Raw genomic sequence first — 12,866 nt, 5'->3', positions numbered from 1 at the left:
TTAAAATACCAACATTCACTCACTCTGATGTCAATTTCAACCGTTCATAAGTGTGTATTTGCAGGTTCAGCTTAAAAAAAGACCCAAATAACGTTTTATAACTCTAAATCAATCCCTTTTAGGCTTTGATCCAAATTAAGCCATTTTAGTGACTGTCACTTTATAATTTAAATGAGATTGTGCTCCCAGCCCTTTTTTTAAAAGTGGGCGGAGCTAGATATGCCTACATGTCAGCATAGTAGCAGATTCAAAAACAAGATTAACGCCCTATGCTATCGAGAGAGTCACTGATGGGCGGGGCTTTCCCCCTCTGATGACACGTACAAAGGGAGAATGTCAATCAAAGTGATTCTGCAGGGTGTTTTTATAAAGTGCAATTATAAAAAATAAAATGTATAATTATTTACCATTAGAAGCTGTTTATACTCACAAACTGCTACCACAAAACTGTGTTTAACCTCCTTAAAAGTGATTTTTGCATAATAGGTCCCTTTTATTTGCAAACAAGCCTGCACGCAAACACAGATTTTTAACAGCCAAACGCACACACTTATGATTGAACGCGTCCCATTTGGATGTCAGCAGGAGTCTTGGCTATGCAGGGGCTGCCCAATTAATCAGAGTGATCGAACAGCAGGAGCTCAAACTGCTACAGGAACACACTGCGCACGTTCACACTGTAATCAACAGGTTAATGGGTGCAAAGGGCTTCACATTTAATAACTGCAGACTGTGGATGGTTAAAACATGTGCGCTGAGTACTCATTAGGAGCTATTTCAAACATTAAAAAGCAGCCAACTAACGTCATCGCACCCAGACTAGATACTCCAAGACCACACGGCAGCTGTGGTGGTGAATAAAAAGGTTAGTAAAATCTCTGAAAAGTGCTGGAAGACGGTAGCTTTTTTTAAAACCGTTCTGCACACATGGTCATTTTAGTGAACTGAAAAATAAGGAGAAGCTTACCGTGACTAAGTTGAGAGGGTTGATGGGAATTTTGGTGTGCTTCAGAGGAAGGCCTCCCAAATCCATGTTGATCACAGTGGTTAATGGAGTGGACTTCTTAGGAGGCTTTTTCTCTAAAGTTGAGAGTGAATGTTTAGGAGTTGTTTTGTTTTAAAAAACAGACAAGGTAGTTGCAATGTTTCTAAGACTGACATTAAAAGGGACAGTTCACCTAAAAATGAAAATTATCCCATAACTGGCTCACCCTAGAAGTGAATGTTGCCTGAGTTTCACCATAACTAACATGTACATAGGTGTTAAAAGTAACCTTTTCCCTTTTACAAGATGTAAGATAAGCCTTTAGTGTCGCCAAGATGTGTCTGTAAAGCCCATTTTGATGTCTGAGTATACTGTAGCTGTTTTTGTATACTGTGGCTTTAAATGAAAATTAACTGTTTCTCCCAGCCTAGCGCTCCCTCATGCATCACTGCTTCTCATCATGCGCTAAAGCTGCCTTTCGACTGCAAACAACAAGCGACAGACCGGAAGTCATAAATTTCCAATGGAGAGCAGTCCGGGAGCTGCATGGAGTTTTGATCATCTCCGTATGCGGAAATTTCAGATCCGATTTGAGCTGTGGATACGTTGAAATATTTGAACTTCTAGTATAATAACAGTTGAGTTTATTATTATATTATTCTAATAATATTTGAGTTTCTAGTATTGATTCATTCATTAATTCATTCAACCATGGCAAATTATTTCGGAGACCATGAGAATCAGCTTCACTCCCATGGTGCACGACAACACTGAAAATTCTGTGCGAATTCCACAAGGGGGTGTATTTCGACAGTCGTGTCCAAATGTCGTGCGCAGTTAAAAGTTGGCTTAAGTCAGATAAACAGCACAGTGACGGACTCAGATGAAGCTGAAATGCAGCTCATTAGTCAAAAATACCAAGTAAGTTTATTTCATGTTTTTGTGGTAGAGTTTATTCAAGCCTTTCCAGCCTGATCTCACGAGGAAGCATAAGTATTTTACGTTTTGTCAGTTTAGTGGCTAAAGTTAGCCTATAAATACTAAACAGTTCAGTCATACGAAAATGTACGATTTTAAAAAGGAGGCGTGGCACCTAACCCCACCCCTAACCCCAACCGTCATTAGGTGATGAGCAAATCGTACTAAATTGTACAAATTAGATCATACGAATTCGCCACTAAATAAAAAAATTACGAATTGCCCTGAGATTGTGTCAGCCTTTCTGAGTCTCACAAATGCTGTTTACTGTATACACACACACACACACACACACACACACACACTCACACACACTCACACACACACTCACACAAAGACACACACACACATATATATATATATATATATATATATATATATATATATATATATATATATATATTAGCGTTTACTGATAATATCGCTTGTGAATTACATGGCGATTCGATTTTACTTTCTTTATAACAAACATTTTAAAAACGTTTTTAAACTTACAAAAAATATTTTAAAAATCACAGTTGTAACAAATATTTAAATTTATTTTCCAAAAAAAATTCTGTGGACATGTGTATAAGTATTTTTATAGAAACATGGTGCCTGACAATCAATATAATGGGTGGGGAAAACCACACTTGCATCTCACATTGCATATAGGTGAAAATAAAATGAAAATGTTGCCATTTACTCAACTTATTCAGGTTTCTTTTTTCTGTTGAAGACATTTTTTAAGAATGTTAGAAACCAGTAGCCATTAACTTCCATAGTATTTTATAGTGGAGATTATGACAGTGGCTAGTGGTTACCAAAATATCTTCTTTTGTGCGGAAAAGAAATAAGAATCTCCTGAAGGCTTAAAACACATGGTGAGTAAATGGTAAATAGTTATTTTTATTTTGAGGTCAGATGTCCCCTTTAAATAAGTCTCAAAAACTAAGAAAATGTTAAAAATTTTAAAGGAAGAAATATTCATTCATCTATTTTCCTTCAGCTTAGTCCCTAATTTTTCAGGGGTCGTCACCGCCAACTACTCTAGCATATGTTTTACACAGTGGATGCCCTTCCAGCTGCAATCTAGTTCTGGGAAGCACTTATGCACTCTTTCAAAGTAAGATATATTCATTCATTCATACATTTTCCTTCAGCTTAGTCCCTAATTTTTTAGGTGTCGTCACACATGTTTTACACAGTGGATGCCCTTCCAGTTGCAATCCAGTACTGGGAAACACCCATACACTCTCTCATCCCCACACACAGTCATACCATACAGCCAATTTAGTTCATCCAATTCACTTATAGCATGTCTTTGGACTGTGGGGGGAAACTGGAGCACCCGGAGGAAACCCATGTGAAAACGGGGAGAACACATACAAACTCCACACAGAAATGCCAACTGGCCCAGCTAGGACTCGAACCTGCAACCTTCAGAGGCAATGGTGCTAACCACTGAGCCACTGTGCCGCCCACAAAGGAAGCTGGGATATATTAATCAATGGCTGTGTACAAGGGACATCTGAATCCAAATTATGCTTAACTTCTTGTCTCAGGAGATACATTCTTCTGATTGAATTTGCATCTATCTATCTGTATGCTGCCTTCAAAATTTGATCTAAAATTTTCCACAAAGCTGTTTATTCAGTTTTTTATAATAGCTAAACATTTCATGACATTTCAAAGCAGCAATTGGGTGTCAATTTGTATGTAAACGTACACTTTTGACCAGTGTTTTCAAATTTTGATGACATTTCTAGTGAGAAGTTAGTCTTTGTAGTGAGCAAATATTAACTTATTCACCACAAAAAATCTCTCTGTTTATATATATATGCTGTCTCAGAAGTCTGTCTGAGTCCAAGATAGGGCTGCAAGGCAACCAATTGGCTGCCTAAACTTTGGGGACACCGCCAATATTAAATCATTGCTTTACCTTTTTTTAATTGTAATCATTTAAAATGTGCACAGCCTCCGGCTTTTTTAAGGCTATAAAGTTAAGCAATGCTATTCAGAGATTCTGTTCTATTCTTCTGATTGTTTCTAAGGATTTTTATGCTTTTTATATTTATAAATATTGTTTTAGTTTTTCTACAGTGTTGTAGGATAGAAAAAATCCATATTTACACCAAAAGTCAGTTATATCAATTGCCATTTTCTCATTCACAAGTTTTGAAGTGTGATGTACTGTAGGTGCAGAAGAAGCTATGGTGTCAATTGATGAAGATGAAAATGAAAGTGTGGATGATTGAGCATAATTACACTTTTAAAGAGTTGTCTAACTATTAACAACTTAAATCCAACAAACAAACCAGTAAAGTTCAAAATATAGCTATTTTGGTTGAAAAAACAGTACAGAAACAGTCACAGCTGACGATTTCAGAAGACTTGTAATCCTTGGGGGTTAAATGTTTACTGCACAGCCTGGATCTTTTGAGCTTGTTTTTTTACCCAGAGTGCATTCATATCCAAGCAAAAAGCGAGCAGACAAAACTTCAATCGCTCATGATAATTTATAGGGAACTTGTGAAATGTACATTTTTCATCTCTCGCTGATGTAGGTCAACATAAACATATGACTTCACTTAAGTTGAAGCATGTCAGGTAGACATACAAACACATCCTTTTAAGATATACACAAATACAAATCTACAGTAAAGCCAAAGCATCTTCCAAACCAAAGAAAGGCATCAAATCTCACCTTGGCCGCCTCTATTCCTGTGTTAAACATCATTTAACTCTCATTTCAATGTATTTACAGCAGTTGAATCTGTTTTTACTTTTTTTTTAAGCCATCATTTTGCTTTACAAGGCACTAATAAACCAACTGGAGTTTCCATGGATTACTTTAGTAATGGACAGATGCTTTAATGACTGATGAAAACTTTTAGTAGCTTAAACAAATTGGACACTATTCAATAGAGCAATACTAAGAAATATTACTTAGGTCAGACTTTATTTTGATGGGCAGTTTGTTGAATTTAAGTTACATTGCAGCTACATGCCATCTAATTCTCACTAGATTATGATTAGACTGTTGGGTCGGGGTTAGAGTTAGGGTTAGTGTAAGTTGACATGTACTTGCAAAGTTTCTTATAGTCAGTTAAATGACTGACTAAAGAGCAGTATCAATAGATATTAAGCAGACAGTCTACTAATACTCAAATGGGTTATCGAAATAAAGTGTTACCATTATGTTTTATATCTCTGATTGTGTTTGTTTGAAAGAAGAACAGTACTGTATATACAGCCAAGATGGCTTGAGGGTGGATAAATTATATAATATTCATTTTTCCTTGGATCAAAATGAGTTCACAAAGATGAAATAATACTATAGTAATGTATAGTAAATACTATACTGTTTCTGAACAATACTATAGTGGAGTACTATAATTAATATGTTGTGCTAATTCTATAGTTGCTATGGTCACACAACTATAGTGATTTAAGCAAATTTAAAAAATACAAATAAGTGCAAATAAGAAAACTCAATAAAAAGTTCAAATCACTGAAAAAGTTGTGTTTTATACTATAATATACATAATTTAGTGCAATATTCTATAGTTTATTATGATTCAAAACACTATAGTATTTCCTATAAATTACTATAGTGTTTTTTTCATTTGGGAGTTCAACCAAAAATGAAAATATGCTGTAAGTTTACCCATCTTAAGGTCATTCAAGACTTATTATTCTGAATGACTTATTCCTTCAGAATAACATTAAATATTTATTAGCTGAAACTGTTACCTGTGAATCATAAAAATACAAGTCAATATTTATTAGGATTTAGAGAGTCCAAAAAAACTTTCAGGCAAAGCAAAATGAACACACATGGGGTCTACTGAAACACGATAAGTAGTCTGTACAAGAAACAAAAAATCATCTACAGCGTTATTACCTTTTCAAGCACGTTACCATATTTGGCATTCAGTATCTTTTCTCATTTTAGAAGCTTAGTGCCATTCTGTTTTATAAAACATGAGAGTCTGGTGCACTTTTTACAAAGTAAAATATTAATGCATGAATATCAGAACAGCAGATGCTTTTATTATGACCTGTAAACCCCAAACATATGTAGAAGTTTCCATACCCTCAGGCTCCTCCTCCTCGTCTTTCCACTCCTCCTGGTCTCTGGGCCCAAACTGCACAAGGTTTTGAACCACATGAGTTCCCACCAGCACCAGCCTCCCGAAGGCCCTCTGCTCCATTACGAAAATGGTGAGAGGAGGATGAAGGTACACAAGCTCTGGCAGCTCCTGAGGACGCATCACCAGTCATGAGTTTTCAAGCAAAGTGCATGCAATTGAAGTAAGCAGGTCAATTTTTCGTCAAATGTTTAATATGTTGTGTTTAACATTGTTCCGTTTATAATGAGACATTTGCATTAAGCAATTTAATCTCAGAAATTCAACAAGAAGAGGCAATGCACACAATAAGTGCTAATTGTACAAAGGAACTGCTAGTGCTTAGAGAATTAGGTGCTATAGTAAGTTTTTTTATTGAGATGGAAGAGTGTTTCTACAAGTGGTTTGTCAAGCCTACTCAACTGTGTGAAGCACACTTTATAAATGCATATATATATCATTTTTTATTATTAATTTAAACTAAATCATAACAGCTTAGTTTAACTTATTATTTTATTATTTTTAAGTAACTGTTATAGTTTTATTAGTAGTTTAAATTCTCTTTTGTTTTCACATTTGTTTTTGAGTTAAAATTGTTGTACTTTTAAACTATTTTAATTTTATTGTTATTTTTAATTCATCAGATTTTACTTCAAAGTACACCAAAACTAAACTAAAAAAACTAAACAGAATTAAAATAAGCGTTTATGTTTAACCTTATTTCACTTTTTAATTTCAAGAATAAAACAGCAAAATAGTTTATAAAATAAATACAAAATAGTATATTATTATTTTTTTATTAAATAGTTTATTATTTATTTTAATGTCATTGTATTAGTCCAGTATTTTAATTAATACAACTGTATTAGTTTTTAATTTATATTTTCTGTTTTCATTTTTGTGAAAGTTTGTTTGTAAAATAAATATTGTGATTTTTTTAATTCATTAATTTTAGTTTTATTTTTAGTTCATTTAAACAAGAAAATGTAATTTAATGTTTGTAGAAATAAAGTGGAAAAACCTCACGTAAACAATTGCCAATTACACCAAATAACATGCAATAATAACCACCTATTGCACAGTCAATCAAGCTGAAAAAAGACATCAGACTTTCAAATGAAAAAGCTCAAGAGAAGGCATGATCTCACCGGCTTTGCTTTTAACTTGGTAATTCTGAGACGGGATGTGATCAAAGCTTGTACAGCAGCCTGTTCTGAACACAGCTCTTAAGATAAGGTCTAATACTTTAAAAAGAGGGAGTCTTACAACATCAAAGTGTTTAACCACATCACTGAAGTTTGGGTTCAGCTTGTAACTCTGAATTTCCTCCGACTCGATCATCTGTCCCGCACACTCCATCCTCACTTGAGGACGCTCCACCTCAAACAGGTTGACCCTTTTCAAGCCCCTCAGGCCCCAGTACAGCACCTGTCATTTAAGAGTTTGAGTTCAAAACACTGTCAAAAGTCAAAAACTTGTGGAAAAGGTGAAAATGTGCTGCTATTTTGAACACTCTTTGTGTGATAAATTGATCTAATATTTGAATAAACTATATTGATTTATTGTTGTGCTTTCAAGATCTTTTACACTTTTTCAATCATAGCAGTGATACTAGATTCTACTAAATAAGTCATACTTATATCTGAATCTTCCAGTGTTGTTTAGAGTGAAGCTTAGCAATACTTTGTGATCGTTTTTTAATAATATTTAAATGGACTATATGCACAGCTAGTGTTTTCAGCCAATGATGAACTCCAGTGAGAGCTTAATGTGAATATTTTTAATTTCATAAGGTTCCTTTTACAGCATTGATGTTGAAATGTAATTCAAATATAATCAGTTAAACAGACTTAAGTAGTTTCGCTGTTAAAGCGTAAAAAGACCATTTAAATGTAGGCACCATCATTAGTCGCAGGCTAGCAGAGAAATGCCATTAAAAATACTGGGGTAAGATTTATTACCATATTTTAAAGACATGGGGGGGGGGGGGGTAAAATTTAATGCAATGCTTTTTGTTTGGACTGATACCCACTTTATATCGTATCTCAGCCAGGCAGTGAAGATCACTGTTTTTAAAGAAACCTGATCTTAAACGCAATGATTTTGTATGGCATGACAATTAACTGGATGCCCAGGGGCTGGCTGATTAAAATTAAAAGTCCTTGTGCATATAGCCCATTGTGTAAGAGCTACTGAGAAAGGCAAAGTGTTTTTTTCGAAAGTCTAAATGGCAACAAATATGGATTGGAGTAGAATATTTTGGTGGATAAAAACAGTTTGCGTTTACATCCATCCATTTGGAGCCCTTACTAGAATCAAAAGTCCCTCAATAAATAGATGTGATATTTTATGACAGGTTAATATAATTTAATTTTATATAATAAATTATATTATATTATTATTATTATTATATAATATATAATTTTAAAATGTCTTAATATAATAAATATAATATAATGTTTATAAATTAATGTATTAATTTACTGTCCACAACATAACCTGTTGTTGTATCTATGTAGACACAAATTCAAAGTCAATATTTGTTAATTTCTTTGTATGAAATTAACAACACATCACCAATATGATTTCAAATCACAGTAAAAACTTTTCTGAACATATCTAAAAAAGTAGCCTACGCTGAAATAATATGCTGTTTATATTGCGCAACTATAATTTGACCAATTTTAAATTTATTTTATTGACATTTTTAATAGTTTGAAGTGATTTTATGTCTGGGTTGTTGTTGTAAATTAAGTTACAAAAACCTGGTAATAAGCTGCCAGTACATTTTCTGTTATTTTACAAACTAAATAGTTTCTCTAAATATTATTTCTTCAAATGACTAAAATGTCAATAAAAGTCTCTTTGTTAAACTGTAGAATTGAATTTTCAACATCAAAATTGGACAGAGCAGAGATCAACAACCCATAATGCAATTAACAACTGGAAATAAACAGAAAACACTTGTGAATCACAAAATATGGAACCTGTTATTTAACAGATAGTTTTTACAGTGCGCATGTTTGAAAAGTCGCGGTTCTAGAGTTATATGGTTTTTATTTCAGTAAAGTTATTAGACTGCAATTATTCTCTCAGAATGGCTGCCTACCTTGGTAGATCTAGTGTTAGATTGTTGTTGTTGTTAAGTTAAAGACTTGATATCAGCTTATATCTGCTCAAGGTTGTACCTCTATTCTGTATTTCCTCAGCACGGGTCGCACTCCCTCAGGAATGATATAATAGCATTCTTCTTCCATGTATTGTGGTTCCTTGGGGTCAACATCCACTGGCAGAGCTGGCTGAGATCAATTCAGAGCACATAAATATGACATTTAAAAGGCATATTTTAAAACTTTATGATACATATATAGAGAGAGAGAGGTTGGCAGAGGATTGGCTTTAAGTCGTTGTGACCTTTCTTTTAAATATAAGGAGTATATGTACTGTTTGTATATGCTATCATAGGATCAGCCTAATTACTTATAAAGATTTTTGCGCAAATCTGATTGGGCAACATATATTCAATGGTGTAAAGAAACAAATTATACATACTCAAATTATTGTAATTGAGTATTTTTTCTCAGGAATTGTAATTATTAAGTAGTTTTAAAAATGTGTTCTTTTACTTTGCATTGAGTACATTTGTATTGATGTATTTGTACTTTTACTCCACTATTTTACATCAACCTGCAGTCACTGGTTTATTTTTTCTTGTCTATGAGGATTGGCTAAAGTAGAAAAATCTGTCTTGTGATTCCTGTCCAGTCAAATAACAAACAGGAAAAAAATCACATCATACCGAACAACCTCAAGGCCTGGGCGCTTACAAAAAAAAAGAGAAATAGAGAAATGACCTAGAGACTGTTTAGACAGCATGTCTCTAATGAGAAGATGATGCATGTTCGTTTACTGTATGATGACTGAAATCGCCAAATGGCCTTAAACAAGAACTAAATGCACTACAGAATGTTACGTTTTCACACACATGCACAAATTTCATGTAAAGGCATCAACCTTTCACAGGCTAATACACACTACTCTTGAGTACTTTTAAAAGGGTAACCTTTTACTCATACCTCGAGTGAAATATACAACAGGTACTTTTACTCTGCTTGCACATTTTTGGGCAAGTAATGGTACTTTTACTTGAGTATGTAATTTTACAGTACTCTTTCCACCACTGCATATATATTTTATCATACATTTGATTATTAACATGTATATTTTGTAACATTTTGACTATTTATTAGTAATTATAAAGAATACTTTCTTCTGGACAACATATTCTTCTAAATCCCTTAACCTCATACTGCTACCACAACTACTGTCCATTACTTACGATCAATTAACTGTAGTAATTTACTTTATTGAGAAAAAAAAAATTCTTGGTCTTTAGAAAATATGTGTTCCCTGTTATAAACTTTAGTACATTTATAATCTTACAAAAGATTTCTATTTTAAATAAATACTGTTTCTTTAACTTTCAATTTTTGTATTACTATAATGCATATAAAAATACAAAACACTATATTACAATAGAAAACAGACTCTATTTAATAGTCATTTCAATTCCTCATACTTTGCAGCTATCCTTCAAACTATAATATAATATAATATAATATAATATAATATAATATAATATAATATAATATAATATAATATAATATAATATAAAATAATATAATATAATATAATATACTTTTGTATGATTACTTATCATAACCTGTACTTATTAAAATGTATAAAAGAAAAATGTAGTTTTTACACATAAACATATCTGTTAAGCCGATTGACAATGGACATTTTTACACTAAAACACTGCTCTAAAACAGACAAATTAATGTTTTAATGAGTGTGTTAAGCTAAATCCTCTTCTTTTGCAGTATAATTAAAGAGAGAAATCAGGTCCCACCTCTCCAAAGCTTGAGTAATCCAGCTCAATAAGCTCAAGAGCGGCCAGAATTTCACCAGCTTTACTCTTGCCTTTTGTGATCTCGAAAAACTGCAGCTGGGGTTTTTTATACGGCTCTTCCACAAACTTCAGCTCTGGCCTGGCAAATGCACGACCAAGGGCTTGTGGACTTCCCTGATGCAACAATCAAACACATCACACATAAAGCAAATGAATTATAGCGTATAGTAAATATTCATAAGTACAACAGTTTCAGATTACATATAGTGAACACACAGGTGGACTATTCGTTCATTTATTTTCCTTTGGCTTAGTCCCTTATTTATCAGGGGTCACCACAGATGAATGAACCGCCAACTATTCTGGCATATGTTTTATGCATCGGATGCCCTTCCAGCTGCAACCCAGTACTGGGAAACACCCATATACTCACACATTTATAAACACACACACACACACACACACTATGGCCAATCTCAAAAAATCACATATTTAAAAGCAGTAAACACACAGAACCCACTAGTTTGTTGTAGTCATAGATGTTGATGATGACCACCGGAGGGTCTTCCCTGTATTCGTCCTTACTGCCCTCCATCAGAACCTGATCATAGAAGAGTAACTCACACCACGTCGGGGACAGAGTTTCCTCCATCACCTACAAACGATAAAGTCTTTTAGCAGTCCCTCAAGACACAAAACTGCAATCAATGAAAGCTGAAAGACTCATTTCACTGCCCATTCAGATCCTTTAATGGACCTGTCACGAATGGACAATAAATCTCTTTGGAATTGAAAATGAGCTAGTTTTAATATCCAGTGCTTTTTATTGGGGACACATGAGGTGATATACAGTTGAAGTCAGAATTTTTAGCCCTCCTGAATTATTAAACTCCCTTATATGTTTTTGAACACAATTCTCTTTAAAAGAAGATTTTCTTTAACACATTTCTAAACATAATAGTTTTAATAACTCATTTCTAATAACTGATTTCTTTTGTTGTGATGACAGTACATAACATTTTAGATATTTTTCAAGATACTAGTTTTTATGGACTGTGGGAGTTTGGATTTTTGTCGCTTTCTCCCTCTCTGTCGCTCTTTCTCTCCTTATCTATCATTTGCTCTTTGTCTCACCCTATCTACCATTTGTTTCGCAATTTTTTCCTTCAAAGGTATCTTCTGATTGGATCCCGAGCCAGCCACTCCTCATTAGGACATTTCCTCGTTGACCAATCAGGCTTCTGTCCACTGACTTTAAATTTGACCAGCAGGCCTTGTTTGTTCAGTGCTGTGTACGTTTGTTTCTGTTTCTGTATTTGTTTCGTGTCTCTTAATAAGTCTAAGCAACTAAAATTTAATATGGTATAAGTTTCTCATTCCTTTTTGGGGAAAAAGGCATAGGTTAACAAGTCACGCAACATACACTTTGCCCGTAGTTATTTGAATTGTTCAGAAACATTATGTAAGTGGGTCAGCGCAGCTTTTTAAATTTTGTTTATTGTTTCTGGAAGTGTACTTTATTGGCGTCCATTTCAGTTTCTTTTTCACATTTTTATTTTTATTAATAAGTTTAGAGGGGATGTTGAGTTCTAATTTATGTGGCTGTTGGTTTTGTTTAGTTCTTTGCTTTGGCACCACTCTAGTTCCTTTCCCCCCTGTAACTTTTGGTTTGATTATATTTCTATGATTGCTTTTATTTATTTTCAAATCCACTGTACAAAGCTCATACATGCCTCTCCTTTGTTGGCTTTATAATTTTTCCTTATAGAGGAACAAACAATTTCAGTGTTATATTGTGTGTCCTTGTTTATTTCCATCCATTTCCTTTAGTAATAATATAGTATTCTAAATGTTATGTTTTCTCCCCCTAGACAACTTT

The 12,866-nt window shown here is 33.7% G+C and overlaps 1 protein-coding gene across 1 annotated transcript in view; it reads right to left on the bottom strand.

The window, feature by feature from the left end:
* fer1l4 (fer-1 like family member 4) overlaps nt 1-12,866 on the bottom strand; it is a 72,135-nt gene that overhangs the window by 20,646 nt on the left and 38,623 nt on the right. The window contains exons 27-32 of the mRNA XM_087273746.1: nt 11,508-11,642; nt 10,988-11,161; nt 9,264-9,374; nt 7,342-7,503; nt 6,042-6,207; nt 968-1,080 (exon numbers count right to left, since the gene is read on the bottom strand). Of these exons, the coding sequence (XP_087129872.1) occupies nt 968-1,080; nt 6,042-6,207; nt 7,342-7,503; nt 9,264-9,374; nt 10,988-11,161; nt 11,508-11,642 (861 nt within the window). The remainder of the gene's footprint in view (nt 1-967; nt 1,081-6,041; nt 6,208-7,341; nt 7,504-9,263; nt 9,375-10,987; nt 11,162-11,507; nt 11,643-12,866) is intronic.

The sequence above is a fragment of the Danio rerio genome, chromosome 11 (genome assembly GCF_052040795.2).
Source record: "Danio rerio strain M-AB ecotype USA chromosome 11, GRCz13ab, whole genome shotgun sequence".
In the NCBI taxonomy this organism is placed as follows: domain Eukaryota; kingdom Metazoa; phylum Chordata; class Actinopteri; order Cypriniformes; family Danionidae; genus Danio; species Danio rerio.
Note: the sequence above shows the minus strand (reverse complement) of the source record. Positions and strands in the feature narration are given on the sequence as shown.